General features: G+C 43.2%; 1 protein-coding gene across 1 annotated transcript; it reads left to right on the top strand.

The window, feature by feature from the left end:
- Positions 1–6,600: 6,600 nt before the first annotated feature.
- LOC130203084 (26S proteasome regulatory subunit 4) lies at positions 6,601–17,119 on the top strand. Its single transcript, XM_056428984.1, has 10 exons — positions 6,601–6,654; positions 8,433–8,529; positions 8,804–8,928; positions 9,426–9,611; positions 9,856–9,984; positions 10,545–10,641; positions 14,229–14,418; positions 14,685–14,836; positions 15,548–15,702; positions 16,821–17,119. Exons 3-10 carry the CDS (start codon positions 8,869–8,871, stop codon positions 16,953–16,955), a joined length of 1,104 nt encoding a protein of 367 aa, XP_056284959.1. The 5' UTR covers positions 6,601–6,654; positions 8,433–8,529; positions 8,804–8,868; the 3' UTR covers positions 16,956–17,119.
- Positions 17,120–19,042: the final 1,923 nt, after the last annotated feature.

Here is a 19,042-nt window from a genome sequence, read left to right as displayed (position 1 = left end):
ATCTGACCCACCAAATGTACAGATGTCGCTTTGCACGTGCACACACACACACACACACACACACACAAGACCGGGAGATTGAGAGAATATGTCTGAGTAGCGGTCGCAACAAACATGATAATAATCAGAATAATCAGAATAATAATAGCTTTGAACCAATGCCTGTGTTACTGTGTGTGTGTGTGGGACAAAGAAACTAATGGGCCAGCCATGTGTGTTTTCATCCTGCTGCCGAGGGCTCCGCTCACACGGCTGACCAGAGGACAGCTGGAGCTACAGAAACAGTGACAGTCCGATGCAATCAGCTAATTATCACGACTTAATTATGATGGGTGCGCAATGCATTGCCAAAGTTGTGTGTGTATTATTGAGTGATCATGATCATGAGAGTCACTGGAGACATTGGAGCACGCATAAATAGTGTCTGAGAAAACCAAGAGTGTGAGATGCAGGTGGCTCAGTGAACACGAATGAAGGCGCTGTTATGCCAGCTTCTTTATGCCGTCCTCTTGTTGGAGACTTTGTGCTGATGATGATGTCATCAAACATGAAACTCTGTTTGTTCCGTTTGAGTCTTTCAGCGTGAACGTGTTCTGGAGACGACGGCGACCTCAGCGGTTCTGTTGATAAACTTCATGGCAGACAGTGAATGGCAGGAAGTCTTAATATGGGAATAAACTGACAAAATGTGCAATAATTAACATTTCAAATGGCTTCATGACAATACATGAAGTCAGATGTTGATTCAAATGAGTTTTAAAAAGTTGAAAATAACAACACAGTTGTTCTTATGATTGTAGTTCATGAAGCAAATCTTCATTTGATTTGATTTCATCAAACTAAACTTTCTAAATGTCGTCTATTACAATACAATAACTTCCTAGTTAAATGTATATATATTTTATTATATATATATATATATATATACGGAGAGAAGTTATTCGAACCCTGAAATGGCGGCGCAGCTGTCCGAGAAAATTAATCAATTATTTTTATTTTATTGATAATGAATTCTAATTTAATACAGTGTCGTTATTTTATTGTTGAAATCTTTAAAATAAACCATCTTTTTTATAGTTTAAAGCAATTGAGATCATTTAAAACCTGAACCAGGTTCACCTGGTCCAGACCTAGAGACGCTGCTATAGGCTGATAGGCTGCTGGGGAACGTTAGGATACACTGAGCTCCTCTATGGATCAATCCATGTCTCTTCTATGCACGTCAGCAACTCTACTTCAGGAGTCTTTGTGCATTTCCACCTCACCGGTTTCCATGGATCCTGGCTGTGTCTGGAGCCGGTCCTGCCTCCTGGGTCCGGCCCCTGTGGCCCTGCTGATGCCCCTCCTCTCGACCACATGGATCGTGGTTATCTGGATCGTGTACCATGCCAACCACTCATTATGAATGAATGTAATATTCGTTGAATGTGTTGTAACTCTGTAACTCTGTTCATCTGGTCACATGACATCTATTGTTCATCTGGTCACATGACATCTCATGTTCATCTGGTCACATGACATCTATTGTTCATCTGGTCACATGACATCTATTGTTCATCTGGTCACATGACATCTATTATTCATCTCGTCACATGACATCTATTGTTCATCTGGTCACATGACATCTATTGTTCATCTGGTCTCATGACATCTATTGTTCATCTGGTCACATGACATCTATTGTTCATCTGGTCACATGACATCTATTGTTCATCTGGTCACATGACATCTATTGTTCACCTGGTCACATGACATCTATTGTTCATCTGGTCACATGACATCTATTGTTCACCTGGTCACATGACATCTATTGTTCATCTGGTCTCATGACATATATTGTTCATCTGGTCACATGACATCTATTGTTCATCTGGTCACATGACATCTATTGTTCATCTGGTCTCATGACATCTATTGTTCATCTAGTCACATGACATCTATTGTTCATCTGGTCACATGACATCTATTGTTCATCTGGTCACATGACATCTATTGTTCATCTGGTCACATGACATCTATTGTTCATCTGGTCTCATGACATCTATTGTTCATCTAGTCACATGACATCTATTGTTCATCTGGTCTCATGACATCTATTGTTCATCTAGTCACATGACATCTATTGTTCATCTGGTCACATGACATCTATTGTTCATCTGGTCACATGACATCTATTGTTCATCTGGTCACATGACATCTATTGTTCATCTGGTCACATGACATCTACTGTTCATCTGGTCTCATGACATCTATTGTTCATCTGGTCACATGACATCTATTGTTCATCTGGTCACATGACATCTATTGTTCATCTGGTCTCATGACATCTATTGTTCATCTAGTCACATGACATCTATTGTTCATCTGGTCACATGACATCTATTGTTCATCTGGTTTCATGACATCTAATGTTCATCTGGTCACATGACATCTATTGTTCATCTGGTTCCATGACATCTATTGTTCATCTGGTCACATGACATCTATTGTTCACCTGGTCACATGACATCTATTGTTCATCTGGTCACATGACATCTATTGTTCATCTGGTCACATGACATCTATTGTTCATCTGGTCACATGACATCTATTGTTCATCTAGTCACATGACATCTATTTTTCATCTTGTCACATGACATCTATTGTTCATCTTGTCACATGACATCTATTGTTCATCTGGTCACATGACATCTATTGTTCATCTGGTCACATAACATCTATTGTAATTTTAATCGGCCCTGAGCACCTCAGAGATCAATTATCTGGTGATGTGGATTCTGTAGACGGCATTGCCCTGGCATCCAACACCACTGTAAAGAATCTTGCCGTTATCTTTGATCGGGACTTGTCCTTTAACTCCCACGTAAAGCAAATCTCAAGGACTGCATTCTTTCATCTACGTAATATTTCAAAAATCAGGCACATCTTGTCTCAAAAAGATGCAGAAAAATTGGTTCACGCGTTCGTTACTTGAGACTGGATTACTGCAACTCCTTATTATCAGGCTGCTCTAATAAATCTCTTAGGTCCCTCCAGTTGATCCAGAATGCTGCAGCTCGTGTTCTCACTAAAACTAAGAAAGAGATCACATCACTCCTGCACTAGCTGCTCTGCACTGGCTCCCAGTAAAATCAAGAATCACTTTTAAAATTCTTCTCTTAACCTACAAAGCCTTGATTGGTGATGCACCATCATATCTTAAGGAGCTTGTAGTACCATATTGCCCCACTAGAGAGCTACGCTCACTAAATGCGGGACTACTTGTAGTTCCTAGAGTCTTAAAAGTAGAATGGGAGCCAGAGCCTTTAGTTATCAAGCTCCTCTTTTATGGAACCAGCTTCCAATTTCAGTCCGGGAGGCAGACACAGTCACCTCGTTTAAGAGTAGACTTAAGACCTTCCTCTTTGACAGAGCTTATAGTTAGGGCTGAATCAGGTTTGCCCTGGTCCAGCCCCTTGATATGCTGCTATAGGCTTATAGCTGCCGGGGGACGTTTAGGATGCACTGAGTACCTATCTCCTCTTTTCTCTCCTTAAGGATGAATGTTCATCTCTCAATCACACGTTACTAACTCTGCTTTCTCCCCGGAGTCCTTGTGACTTCACGTCTCATGGGGTCATCGGACCCTATGAGACGGCATAGATCCTATCTGCCTGATGGATCATCGAGGTCTGGGTCGTGGAATTCCTGCTCCTGACTACGCCACTGTCCTGTTGAGACTCCGCCCACTGTTGAGACTCCGCCCACTCCTCCTCCCCACCGCCATCTGCCTGATGGATCGTGGAGGTCTCCATCGTGGAATATGCCTACTATGAACTATTCATACACTCTGTCATATTCATTGAATGTATTTTAACTCTAAATCTGTCCTTCTGGTCACATGACATCTATTGCATCTGTCCATCCTGGAGAGGGATCCTCCTCTGTTCTCTCCTGCAGGTTTCTTCCCTTTTTTCCCCCCTGAAGGGTTATTTGGGAGTTTTTCCTGGTCCGATGTGAGGTTTTGGGGCAGGGATGTCTATGTGTACAGATTGTAAAGCACTCCGAGACAAATTTGTAATTTGTGAAATTGGGCTATACAAATAAACTGAATTGAATTGAATTGTTCATCTGGTCACATGACATCTATTGTTCATCTGGTCACATGACATCTATTGTTCATCTGGTCACATGACATCTATTGTTCATCTAGTCACATGACATCTATTGTTCATCTGGTCACATGACATCTATTGTTCACCTGGTCACATGACATCTATTGTTCATCTGGTCACATGACATCTATTGTTCATCTGCTCACATGACATCTATTGTTCACCTGGTCACATGACATCTATTGTTCATCTGGTCACATGACATCTATTGTTCACCTGGTCTCATGACATCTATTGTTCATCTGGTCACATGACATCTATTGTTCATGTGGTCACATGACATAATATATTGTTCATCTGGTCACATGACATAATATATTGTTCATCTGGTGGTCATAAGACTTCATTGTTGCTCAATCACATTCCATTCCAGTCTATCCATCTAATCAATGTATTGCACTGTAGCCTATTCTAGTTTCTTTGTACTGAATATTAACACTATAAATATTTACTATTTTAATTTACATAAAGACTGTTGAAAATTTACAAAAATTGTAATTTGAATTACAAATGTGAATATTCAGCATACTCTGTAACTCTGTTCATCTGGTCACATGACATCTATTGTTCATCTGGTCACATGACATCTATTGTTCATCTGGTCTCATGACATCTATTGTTCATCTGGTCACATGACATCTATTGTTCATCTAGCCTCATGACATCTACTGTTCATCTGGTCTCATGACATCTATTGTTCATCTAGTCACATGACATCTATTGTTCATCTGGTCACATGACATCTATTGTTCATCTGGTCTCATGACATCTATTGTTCATCTAGTCACATGACATCTATTGTTCATCTGATCACATGACATCTATTGTTCATCTGGTCACATGACATCTATTGTTCATCTGGTCACATGACATCTATTGTTCATCTGGTCACATGACATCTATTGTTCATCTGGTCACATGACATCTATTGTTCATCTGGTCACATGACATCTATTGTTCACCTGGTCACATGACATCTATTGTTCATCTGGTCACATGACATCTATTGTTCATCTGGTCTCATGACATCTATTGTTCATCTAGTCACATGACATCTATTGTTCATCTGATCACATGACATCTATTGTTCATCTGGTCTCATGACATCTATTGTTCATCTGGTCACATGACATCTATTGTTCACCTGGTCACATGACATCTAGTGTTCATCTGGTCACATGACATCTATTGTTCACCTAGTCACATGACATCTATTGTTCATCTGGTCACATGACATCTATTGTTCATCTGGTCACATGACATCTATTGTTCATCTAGTCACATGACATCTATTGTTCATCTGGTCACATGACATCTATTGTTCATCTGGTCACATGACATAGATCTTGTCATTATTAATGTTGTCAGTTTGCACAACTGGCAAACGGCAGATGATGCAACAGATACTTAAGAGATTATAGTGGCTTGGTTGATCCCTACAATGTAAATACCTATGTAATTGCATGTATTCAATTGTACATTTGTAAAATAATGTTGTCTCTGTTTAAATGTAAAGTTGGATGATACAAAAACCTGGCCAATAGAATGCTATTATTTTAAATTATTATAAATATTGAAAAGCATCCACAAGATATGTGTTCTCCCTGTAGAGTAGACACTGTAAGAAAAACCTGCCAAATATTTCAGTTATTACAAAAAGTAGGGATATATATATCTATATATATATCTATTTATTTATAAATAGATTTAAAACAAATGTATTTGTCAACGTCACATGTATATATATATATATATACATATATATATATATATATATATAAATACACACACTATTGTTTATAAGTAGTAATCAACCTGAGGTACGTAAAGCCTCATATATTTGGTGGTTTCAGCCACATGAGTTTTTTTTCCTCTTAACTTTTGTCCCTCCGACTTGCCGTCCCCTCTGACGTCACTGTAGTGCGCCCAGTAACAATGGTAAGTGAGCAAGCAGTTTCCTCTCCGGCTCGTATTTGTATTTTTCTCAAACGCTTTCTTTGTTAGTACAACATGGCTCGTCGTGCTCGACACGTTGTTTGTCCTGCGATGTATTTACAGGAGTTTTTAGGTGTTATTTGTGAAGTCACGACGGAATTAGAGCTGATTTAGCGCCTACTAGCCGTGAGCTAACGTTAGCTACGTTAGTTCGGCAGCAGTCGTTGCCGGCACCGTCATACCTGTTAGAAAGGTCGTTAGAAAGCTCGCCTTGTTCCATATGTGTGATGCTATGTCGTTGTTGACAATGTTAAAGCGATTCTCTCCAGTAATACACGGTAGTGTGCTGAATGTAGCTCTCCTGGCATGTTAACGGCGCAGGAAGCTAACGTCAAGTTAGCTGTAAATAGCGACCGATTCATTGAGAAAGAGACGTATGGAGCGAAGTCTCTAAAGGGCTCAACGCACGGATCCCCTCGCCGTTCTTCACCCATGTCTGGTTCTATTTCAGGGTCAAAGCCAGAGTGGAGGCCACGGTCCGGGAGGAGGCAAGAAGGATGACAAGGTGGGGATGACACGGGTCTGTTGTGTGAACGTGTTTCGTGACAGGCTCTACGGCCTGGAACACCTGGACGAGTCATGGCATTTCAAAATGATCATTTCCAGGCCTGGAAAAGTCATGAAAAAAACTTAAATCATAAAAGTTTTGGAAATGTGTTATAATCACATGTTCATTTACGCCGAGTTTGACATAATTAATATATTTTTTAAAGAAAGACGCTCAATATATAAGCCGGCGTACGCTCTCAATACGCACAGTTTTTTTTAAACATTTTTCATGTTTATGCTGAGATTTCAGTTTGGTCCTGGGCATTTGGTTTAAAGTCCTGGAAATCCACTGGTCAAAATGTGTAAGCACCCTGTTATTAGCCACATCTTTCTCCGTGTGGCCTCTGACCGAAACAAACTCCTCCTTCTTCTTATTATTGGCACTGACATTTTTTGACAGTTTAAACCATCCTAAAATCAAACTAGAACGGGCTCTCGGTAGAGCGCATACCATCGCCACATTTTGGCATTAGTTGCATGCCAATTGGATAAAGCGTAAAAAGAAGATTTTGACCTTTTCATGACCTTGACCGTTGACCCGATCAATCCCAAATTCTAATCACCCCGGATAATAACCAATCATCCCACCAAATTTCATGCGATTCGGTTTAATACTTTTTGAGTTATGCGAGTAACACGCATACAAATACATAAATAAATACACGGCCATCAAAACATTACCGTCTGCATTTTCAATGCGAAGGTAATTACAGCTGCATTGTGTGTGTGATAAATAATAAAGTTCTTGCCTGCTCAGTATCGATTTTGTTTTGCTTTTCTCCAACTCTTTTTCCCACCCCCTCACTATCTGATGCACAAGCTGTTTGCTAAACACTGCACCGTGTAGACCACGAGTTTTATTCTGAACCGGATGTGAACAGTTTTTTAACCTTCTTGCTACCTTCAAATGTTCTAACATCTTTCACCCTCGAGGTCAATTGGACTGCAGCTATTTAAACATCCAGAAAATTATTCTAATTAGTTCCCATGTGTAAGTGTCAGGTACGTAATGTGTCTTTGTTGATACCTAAATAGCCCTTAAATAAAATAGTGTTTAGAAGGCTGATGTGTAAACTTGTGTGAACTATCAGTGGTTTGCTGGTTGTGTTAGGGCCTAAAACCTCTTTGAAGATTTTAAAAATTGTATGTTATAGTTATAGTGACCTCAATATCATCCACAACCACCCAAACCGATAAAATAGGTCGATAAAATGTTGATATTTCAGCCTGGGGGTCAAATCGACCCCAAAGAACACCGATGTGCACTAGTGTGTACAGGACATTGAAAACATGTATTTACCCAGTTTTCCTCATAAATAAGGAAAAGTTGTGAAATATGAAGCAAAAACATGATGTCAATCATATATTTTGAGACTTTAAACATCGAATGGGGTCAAATTGACCCCAAAGGTAACAGGAGGGTTAAGCTTCTGTACTAAATGTACTTATTGCAAGTCGCTTTGGATAAAAGCGTCTGCTAAATGACATGTAATGTAATGTAGGCACATATCCTAACAGGTAATTGTCACCTGATAGCCGCTGTCATCAGCGTATGAATGGATGTAAATGGGTGAATGATGACATCTCGTGTAGAAAGGCGCTATACAAGTACAGTCTATTCTTCATATCTTCTAGGGATGTTGGTGCCAAGGCAACAGACTATATTTAAACACTACATGACGATACCAGCCATTACTTTTTCTCACATGTCCTCCCACTTTGTTCCAATTTAAGGATAAGAAGAAAAAGTATGAGCCTCCAATTCCCACCAGAGTTGGCAAGAGAAAGAAGAAGACAAAGGGACCAGATGCTGCCAGTAAACTACCGTTAGGTAAGGAAGTGAAGAAGCATCCTTCTTGTTTTATCTGGTCTCCTTTGTGCTCCTGCTGAGCTCTTTTTGACCTCACTGGGGATACTGTCAGGCATTTATCTTTGATGTAGCTTATTGAGTTTTTGTGAATTGTATCAACTGTCCTTATTTTGGCATAATTGAATAGAAATAAACTACAAACTGATGTCAATGTTGAGGGTGCAAAAGCATGATAATGGCAGCTGTCTGTGAAGCAATGCATTACATGACATGTGGTGGCCTGTTTGTCTTCCAGTCACTCCTCACACTCAATGCCGCCTGAAGCTGCTGAAGCAGGAGCGGATCAAAGACTACCTGTTGATGGAGGAGGAGTTCATCAGAAACCAGGAGCAGATGAAGCCTCTGGAAGAGAAGCAGGAGGTCAGTCCTTGAGACACATGTGGGGAAATTACCGTAGCGCGGTTATATTTCAGTAAAATGTATAAACAATAGTCCTGTTGTTTTTTTTATATAGATACAATTTATTTAACTTTGGTCAAACCAGAACAGAACAAACTAGAACGGGCACTCGGTAGAGCGCATACTTTTGCATATCACAATATTGGGCATTAAATTATGAACATTGTGGCATTAGTTGCATGCCAATTGGATACCAAAAAAAGATTTTGACCTTTTCATGACCTTGACCTTTGACCCGATCGATCCCAAAATCTAATCAAATGGTTCCCGGATAATAACCAATCATCCCACCAAATTTCATACGATTCGGTTTAATACTTTTTGAGTTATGCGAATAACACTCATACAAATAAATAAATACACCGCTAACAAAACATAACCTTCCGCATTTTCAATGCGAAGTTAATCATAACTTATATTTTTCTTGTATCATAATCATGGTCCTATCTTTTTTGCAGGAGGAAAGGTCAAAGGTGGACGACCTGCGGGGGACCCCCATGTCTGTCGGCACCCTGGAGGAAATCATCGATGACAACCACGCCATCGTTTCCACCTCCGTGGGGTCGGAGCACTACGTCAGCATCCTGTCCTTCGTGGATAAGGACCTGCTGGAACCAGGCTGCTCCGTCCTGCTCAACCACAAGGTAAGATTAAGTGAGAATCCTCATTTAAGTTTATATAACGTACATTTTATGAAGATACTATTTGTAAAGAATAGGATTCAAGACGATGAAAATGAATAATTACACTTACGACGACACTGCTCTACTGTTCATCAATCTAGGCTCGACAAGTATTTGACATTTCCCTAAACGGTTTAAAGAATTTTTGTTATAATCTCTGCAACCTCAATATCATTCACGTGTGTCTCGTGTGTGTCTCTTGCAGGTTCACGCTGTGATCGGTGTGCTGATGGATGACACTGATCCCTTGGTGACGGTGATGAAGGTGGAGAAGGCCCCACAAGAAACCTACGCCGACATTGGCGGACTGGACAATCAGATCCAGGAGATCAAGGTACAGTCGGGGCTCGTATGGTCATGGAAAACCTGGAAAAGTCATGGAATTTTAGAATGGTCATTTCCAGGCCTGGAAAAGTCATGGAAAAAACTTAAATCATAAACGTTTTGGAAAAGTCATGAAAATGTGTTAAAATCACATGTTCATTTACGCCGAGTTTAAAATAATTAATATATTTTTTAAAGAAAGACTCAAAATATAAGCCGGCGTTAGCTCTCAATACGCAACATTTTCTACAGTTTTCATGTTTATACTGAGATTTTAGTTTGGTCATGGACATTTGTCATGGAAACGTCCTGGAAATCCATCGGTCAAAATGTGTAAGAACCGTGTACAGTGAACATCTCAAAACTGATTCTCTCCAACAATGTAAGGGCATGAATCATTTCTCATGTTCATTGCGCGTCCTCTAAACACACATATTGGCACAGTTTGGTTCCTGCTTTTCGGAGTTTTCCCCGTGACCTGTTTCCATCAAAGTGGAGGTTGGATGATGTACATAACGTCTGGTCCGGGGGCCCTGAGGTTGACGGTGCAGCTTCTGTTGGTTTTGACAGGAGTCGGTGGAGCTGCCTCTCACACATCCAGAGTATTATGAGGAGATGGGCATCAAGCCCCCCAAAGGTGTCATCCTCTATGGAGCTCCTGGCACAGGTGAGTGCTTCCTTAAACACGTGAACAGAAAATCCCAGGCAGTTATCCTTTAACATCTTATAAATATATTTACGTTGCACCCAGTTAATCGTACCCCCTTAATACAGCACGGATAATATTTTACTAATATCTGGTATCGCAGTCATAAATATATATATATAAATATCTGCATATCTAAATTAACCTTCAAGATATCAGTTTAATAAAGTAATTTACAAGTGAAATTGAGATGAAGTGCATTTACCCCTGATTGATTTTCATTGGCAAATTCCATTTGGCCATTAGGGATGTTTTTTAAAGGGCAGGACAGCAGGAGCTGAGAGTCTGTCAGCAGCCTCACTGATGCCCCGCAGACGGCTCTGCACAGGTGGAAAGATTAAAAACACCTTCAGCTTTTGTAAAAAAGAGCTTATTAGCTCATTAAAGCAGTAGAATTAGCCATGGGCCTCTGTGATTGTCTGTGTGAACTCAACCTTTTGTCAACGTCTGAAAATATACAAATCAATTCAGCTCCTCCCTGTACGAGGTAGTTCAAATCAAGGATAAGTCAAGTTCACTGTGCTTCAGATTGGTGAATATAGAACTGTGTTGCACATCATCACTGCCGTTTAATTCAAAGGCAAGTGGATGAATCGCTTCTAACGGCTTGAACTTTGTGGATGTCACCGGCTACGTCTTGTTAACAACATTCTCATAACGCGTGTTTGTTATCTGCACTGCTTTATGAGCCTTCACCTCGTCTTCCTCGTGATGTCACACGTGTGTTCATGATGTCCCGTAGTGAGTGTGCATGTTGAGATTAGAGAAGATTATCCTTATGCGTGTGATTTAAAACCCCTCTAGTGTAAGCCCGTCTGTATTCATCACTGCTGGTGGTGCTCTAGTTCAGCGGTCCCCAACCACCTTTTTTGAGCCACGGACCGGTTCCATGTCAGAAATTATTTTCACGGACCGGCAATATAAATGACGTAATACATATGACGTCATACAATTATACGAAGGGCATAAAGTTTCAAAACTACAACTCATCATTACGCCGAATTAGTGTGAGCCGTGCGCTTGTTGACCTGCAACGAGCCGCTAATGGAGACGGCGACACAGACGTTTGGTCCGCTGCTCCTCACCGAGTTCTGGTCGCTGTCATTAGAACACCGGCAGAGTTCGCCGTCATTTGCATCTCCAGCACATGTTCTTCTAGCTCGGACGGGCTCGATTCACCGGGTGGGTTTGTTTGGGTTGCAGGTCTATTCTTTTGCAGTCGGGTCTTTTGCGGTTGGAGTACCGCTCAAACTCTTTTAAAAGCCTCTTCCATCCGGTCAACGTCTGAAACATGGAGAATATTCCGCTGTTCACTCGCCCACACAGCAGCGACTTTATCGGCCAACTTGAAAACAGTTGTCATTTCCCTGAAGTGACAGAATTCATTGAGCAGGTTGAATATGTTTTAAGATTCTTTGTCACTGTGCCGCCAGCAGAGGGTTCGGCGCGTGAGACTCGCCTGCAGCGATAAACCTGAACTTTAAGACTCCTGAACGCGGCTCAGACCGACACACGGGTATCCGGTCCTTTTTCAAAATAATATATTTTTCCGACTGATAAAAAAAAAAAAAAATTTAAAACTTTATTTCTTCACTTTTTTTCCGCGGCCCGGTTCCAACCAAGCCGCGGCCCGGGGTTTGGGGACCTCTGCTCTAGTTCATAAAATGACCAAATATATAATATCTCTTTATTTTAGTCAAGTTTATAACAGTAGATGCTCTGAGACATTTATTTATTTTCACTTATGATGGGTGTGTGATATCTTTATACTAGGGCTGGGCACGTTAACGCGTTAATCTTGCGTTAACGCATCACTTAATTAACGCCGACAATTATTTTATCGCGCATTAACGCATGTAAAAAAAAAAAAAAAATTTAAATAATGTTTTTTTTTTAGACAAAAGACAATACATAGACATAACACCTAGAGGACAATAAACAATGCAGACGACAAAACAATGGACATAACATCATAAAGTCAGAGTATTTGTGGGGGAAAAAGAATCTCAACAAATGACGGCAGGTATGAGACTCAAGACACACGTCACACGGAGAATACACGAGCTGGATGAAAAGGAGAGGACTGCAAAGCGACAGCTTCACAACGTGCACCCTGCTGCTCTCACTGGGGACGACTGGACATCGGGTGACCAGACGTCCAGTTTTCCCCGGACACGTCCTGCTTTTGAGCCCTAAAAAATGCGTCCGGCAGGGATTCCAAAAACGTCCGGGATTTTGCTTCGTCGGATATTTGTTTTTCTCTGGGTTTTCATAAACTACTATTTACCCCTTACAAGTTTTGGAAATGGTATCTCCCTTCTTACGTGAGCTCTGACGGTTTAGAGGACAGTCATTGGTCGACCGATCTCAGGGTTCCCAGATACACGATAATTATCCTCCAAATACAACCATTTTGAGCCTTTGGTACGATACTTCACCATCTCCAATCTGGCAACACGGAGCACCTCGCCGCCTCCACTAGTTCATTGTTGTTTGTGCGGCATGCTCTACACTACGACCAGCGCCGCCGCTCCCATAGCGCACTACGCGCTGTGCGTAGGGCACAAAGTCCTGAGGGGGCTCCACAAAATAGGCAACTAAAAAATCCTCATAGTTATAATAATTATAATGCCGATATTATTTCAGTCTAGAAATATTAGGCACCTTTTAGGCATGTATATCACAAAACAGGCAGAACAAGAGATGTTTAATCTCAGCACCCCGAGATGAAGTGTCCTCTTTTTCACAAACTCAAATCTGGTCACCCTACTGGACATCACTCGGTAACCACAATGACCTCGGAGTGACTGTGCATTATATTGATGAGAAGTGGGCGCTGCATTCACACGCCCTGACTGATGAAAACAGAGGAGACACATGATGCTGAAACGTGCGCGGGACACTTTACTGAAGTTGCACAGCAGTGGAATGTTTCAGATAAAGTCACCACACTGAGCAGATAGAGCACCAGAGATGATCGCTGCTGCGAGACGACTGCCTTTGATCATGACCCTTCTTCAGTCTCCAGCGCTCTGTCACAGTGTCTCTGCATAACAGTGCATTTGACAATGTCCTGACAGATTTTATGGCACTTTAGTTCATATGGCAGTACATTTAAAATAAGTGTCAAGTTCTAGGAATTGACAAACTGCACTGAAAGTGTTTTCTGGTGTCTCTAACAGGGACAACACATGTTATGGCACTTTCATTCATATGGCAGAACATTTCAAATAGAAGTGCGCTATACACTACTTTTGAATGAATTATTGGATTTTGCGTATACAAATGCGATTAATCAGGGAAATCATGCGATTAATCGCGTTTAAAATTTGTAATCGTTGCCCAGCCCTACTTTATACAAATATATTCATTACTACTCAAATCCAGCCCTGGTGCTGTTCTACTCGAACTAATATTGGATGTTAGGCAGCTTGCACATCAACCTGGAGGGAACACGCTCTCAACTGTCACACTCAAATGTCTCTTCCTGTTAGTTTGTGTATTCTCGTGCTGAAAGAATGAACGTATGTCATGGTTTGCATGTTAAGGTAAGACGCTGCTCGCCAAGGCCGTAGCCAATCAGACGTCGGCCACCTTCCTGCGCGTCGTTGGCTCAGAGCTGATCCAGAAGTACCTGGGCGACGGGCCCAAGCTGGTCCGAGAGCTCTTCAGGGTGGCGGAGGAGCACGCGCCCTCCATCGTCTTCATCGACGAGATCGATGCCATCGGCACGAAGAGGTACGCGACTAACGGCTGTCAGACGGAGAGCAGCGATGGTGTCAGTCTGATGGCAGAGGATTAGTTTGTGATAACTGGCTGCGCCTTGACATATTACAGCTTTATTTCTATCAGTACATAACACCCCATTGAAGGAGGATGGAGACGGAGGAAGAGTAGGGTTGTTGTGAAGGTGGGCATGACGTCATGATGCGGCTTCGGAGGGCCGGGAAGTGGGTTCTATACGTTCTGAAGAAGAACGTCTGTTTCCTGTCTGTGTTGTGTAGGTATGACTCCAACTCTGGTGGGGAGAGGGAGATCCAGAGGACCATGCTGGAGCTGCTCAATCAGCTGGATGGGTTTGACTCCCGGGGAGACGTGAAGGTCATCATGGCCACCAACCGGATAGAAACCCTGGATCCAGCCCTCATCAGACCTGGTGAGTAGGGGTCTGATGCTGCCTGGTTGAAGCTTCATGTCGTAGAGCTGCATTCTCTCTCCTGACCACCAGGGGGCGACTCCTCTGGTTGTATAGAAGTCTATGCTTCATGTGTTAAAGCTGCATTCTCTCTCCTGACCACCAGGAGGTGACTCCTCTGGTTGTATAGAAGTCTATGCTTCATGTGTTAAAGCTGCATTCTCTGTCCTGACCACCAGGAGGTGACTCCTCTGGTTGTATAGAAGTCTACGCTTCATGTGTTAAAGCTGCATTCTCTCTCCTGACCACCAGGAGGTGACTCCTCTGGTTGTATAGAAGTCTATGCTTCATGTGTTAAAACTGCATCTAATCTTTAAAACAGACTCGTGTTAAATGGGGTACGTCAGTATAATGACAAAGTTCTCGAAGAGTATTGAAGTTTTACTCTTGATGAAGAATCTTGCTAATTAAAATAAAAAATCATTTGATTTAAAATGGCGGTTATTTTATAGGCTTTAAAGGGCAAATAGTTTTGAGTAACTTATTGGTTTTAGTCTCCTGAATGAAATGTAAACACTTTTGAAATGAGCAGAAGAAGCTGTTCATAGCAGCAGAGGACCGGCGGTTCGATCCCCTCCAGGCCGCATGATGCTCTGGAAGGCTGTGATTGGCCGGCTGGATTCTGACGTCCATTCGCCAGCTTGTAACAGGGTTTCCTTCTCCTCTCCTCAGGGAGGATCGACCGTAAGATCGAGTTCCCTCTGCCGGACGAGAAGACCAAGAGGAGGATCTTCCAGATCCACACCAGCCGCATGACGGTGGCCGATGACGTCACCCTCGATGACCTCATCCTGGCAAAGGACGACCTATCAGGAGCCGACATTAAGGTAAGAGCCAGGTGTTCTCTCGCATCGCAGGAGGTCCAACCGACGGGACATGCCACCCTCCAACCTGGCGGAGACTAACTGCCCCAGCGAGTTTTTCTTCTTCTGGTCTTCGAGGATCCTCGGGTTGAATATGAGTCCGTGAAGCAGCGTGGGCGTCGCAGGAGGTCGTGACATCTGTTGTTTCATTGGCTGGTGACTCCGTGGCCACGCCCACATATTGATTTGTGTCTTCGGCTTTTGGAAGCGAGTCGGTTCACGATGACTCACGGCTTCTTTTCTACATTATTATTACTGTATCAACACCATAAGTTAAAGGTGTTAATCATTCATGAGCTCTACCTGTAACAGCCACTCACTGACTCCACTACCGCCCTCTTGTGGACTCTGACTGAATTACACTGAGATGGTTTCCAGTATTTACCGTGTACAAGGAGAGTAAAAACCACCTGCAGCTATTTGTAGTTTATTAATAAATATGTAGAACGATGAAGCGCGGAGTCCGTCTGTCTGGGTATGTCAGAGAGTCGTCTACTTCACACTCGGCTGGTCTTTGGACCCCAGAGTTATTTGCACTTTGGACCCTCGACACACTCTTAATAAACAAGTGAATATCGCTCTGGAGCGGCGGCTCGGCAGCTGCTGGATGAAGTTTGTACTAAACTACAACCCAACAACTCGAACACAAAGGAGGCCCGGGTACCAGCAGGCCCGGGTACCAGCAGGCCCGGGTACCAGCAGGCCCGGGTACCAGCAGGCCCAGTCCACACAACACTTCCAATGCCACGTGGATGAAAGCAGAATTCCAGCGTGGGACGATTCTCAGAGTAACTAAATGACTTCAAACTATTTGTTTGTTTATCCCGCCATCGACCCGGTGGGAGGATGCGGTCGAGGCTGCGGCAGGAAGTCCCAAAACAGTTCCTGGTTAGTTCAGAGAGAGGAGCGGCCGTGGAGCTGATGACGAGTTTATATTCAACCAGAATGTAAAACGGACCTTTAAAGCGCTCCAGGGCGCCAGTGGTGACGGCAGAGACCCGGCGTGTTTTCTCCTTTTAGATATTTATTATTGCTCTTTAATAATGAAGCCTCAGTAACTAATGCCCCCCCCTCTCCTCCAGGCCATCTGCACAGAAGCCGGCCTCATGGCGCTGCGTGAGCGCCGCATGAAGGTCACCAACGAAGACTTCAAGAAGTCCAAGGAGAACGTCCTGTACAAGAAGCAGGATGGCACGCCGGAGGGGCTCTACCTTTAACCCCCCGACCTTTAACCCCTGGATGTCGCCCCCTTCTCTATCTACCGCCGTGTGAGAGACTGGAGAGCCGTCTGTCTGCCCAGAGAGAGTTTTGATATATGTTGTGCATGTCGTGTCTTTCTCCATCTCCTGTTACCGCGACGTGAATAAAAGGAATAAAAATGCTCGTTTCATCTTGTTGATTCTCTGAGACCGAACCCCCTCCTCTAAAGACCCCCCCCCCCGTGGTTTCTGTACAAGTTTACATTTGTATATTCTCGTCTGCTCCGTCCCTCGGGCTCAGCTGCAGCGCTGCGGTCCTGATTTATGTGTTCTTGATGTGCAGAACGTGGAACTCGGTGCTCAGCAGAACGCGCCCCCCCCCCCGCGCCTCGGAAACACTCCTTATTAAAACTGCAGCGCATTCAGCAAGTGGAAGAAGGGAAGTGTTTAAATCAAGCGGTCCAAGTTACGGGCCTCTCATTTTTACGCCACTGCATACGTCTCGTTTCCATGACCATTATAATATACTTTGTATTTGTAGAGCGCCTTAAAAGGAACTCGAGGGACTTTCCAATGCTTAGACACTGACAGGGGATGTGGAACATGTGACTTAAAGTAGTAAATAAGATGAAGATCATGATGGAGCTAACAAGTTCACAATCCATGCGCGTGCACACCCACACACACGTAACAATGTTCCTCCCTCTGATATTTGTTTTTTAATGAACTCAAACAAGGGTCACGGTAGTTTGTATTTGTCAACAAGGTTGTGCAACAAAATTCACATTCTAGAAAAATAAAACATGAATCACATCTTATTCCAGGAGGGATATTCTGATGAATACTAATGATCCCACTGGGACATTGAGCCTCGAGGAGGGGGGGGGCATGAAAGCACACGTTGCAGTGAACTACGGACCCGTATGTGTGCGCGCGCGCGTGCGCACCGGGCCCTCTGCGTAGAGCACATCCGCGTCTCCTCCTTCCACGTTGCCGCCTCGGCTGCTGTGAACCTGCCGCCTCGGCTGCTGTGAACCTGCCGCCGCGCGTGTCTTCTCCTCTCTGTCCGCTAGGGGGCGCGTGTGTCCGGCTCTCACACACACACACACACACACAGCGGACCGCTGGTCTGTGGATGAAGACAATGCAACGAAACCAACGATTCTGAGGAATTGTGCGTGGTCATCCTGCCCCCCCCCTGAAGGGTGCGCGGACATGTTGGCCGAAGCAAATGACGCAACGCGCCCGCGTTGGTGGTGACATGTAACGCTATTAAACACGCGGGCAGCGAACCCGCCACGCGCCACGCTTTATCGTTAATTCCACGCACGCAGCCAATAGTAAGTCTGCGCCAATGGAAACATGTCGCAGTCAGCCGTCTCCACCAAACACATCTGAGTCATGACACGTGATCAACCGTTGGTTTTTACGTTTCCGGTATTCATATTTATTACATTTCCGTCAAGTGCCGCTGCCTGGTGCAATGCAGGTCCCGCGTAGCCAATCAAAGCGGCCGATACATGCAGTTACATATTGCAGGTCCGCAGCGGCCAATCAGAAACGCCATCGCAAAACCGCCACGGCAAATTCTCCAGTGTAACCGGGCCGCTTCCTACACGAGCGGAATCCTTCCGCGCCTGAAAACTAGTGCCCTACGAAGGGGCGATCTAGCGCTCTCTGGAGCAATAATGAGCCGGATGGAGGGATGGAGGGATGATAATGCGCCTTTTGGGGATTTAATTGTTATTACACAAATTCTGTGAAGTTGAGATGCCTGACAATGGTAGGCTCCAATTTAAAGACACAGTCCGCTTTTATTAAGCCTATGAGTTTGGTTACCATGTTCAGAATGGTGATATATTAGAAACAACTAATTAAGAAACTGGCCTTTAGTAAAATATGATATATTAGACTTGTTAGACTTTATATTGGAGCCATTACAGACATTATATTTGTGATTTGGTTATTTTGCCACGATGGGGACGACACTTATTTTACAATGACTTTATGGAAACAATTCACAGATAAGACAATACAACTTATATTTCTAGTTAAGTGACAATAACCAACACTCCTTAGTGCACCCTTTACATATCATGTTAGAT

The sequence above is a fragment of the Pseudoliparis swirei genome, chromosome 12, assembly GCF_029220125.1.
Source record: "Pseudoliparis swirei isolate HS2019 ecotype Mariana Trench chromosome 12, NWPU_hadal_v1, whole genome shotgun sequence".
NCBI lineage: Eukaryota > Metazoa > Chordata > Actinopteri > Perciformes > Liparidae > Pseudoliparis > Pseudoliparis swirei.
This window is presented reverse-complemented; position numbering and strand designations above follow the sequence as displayed.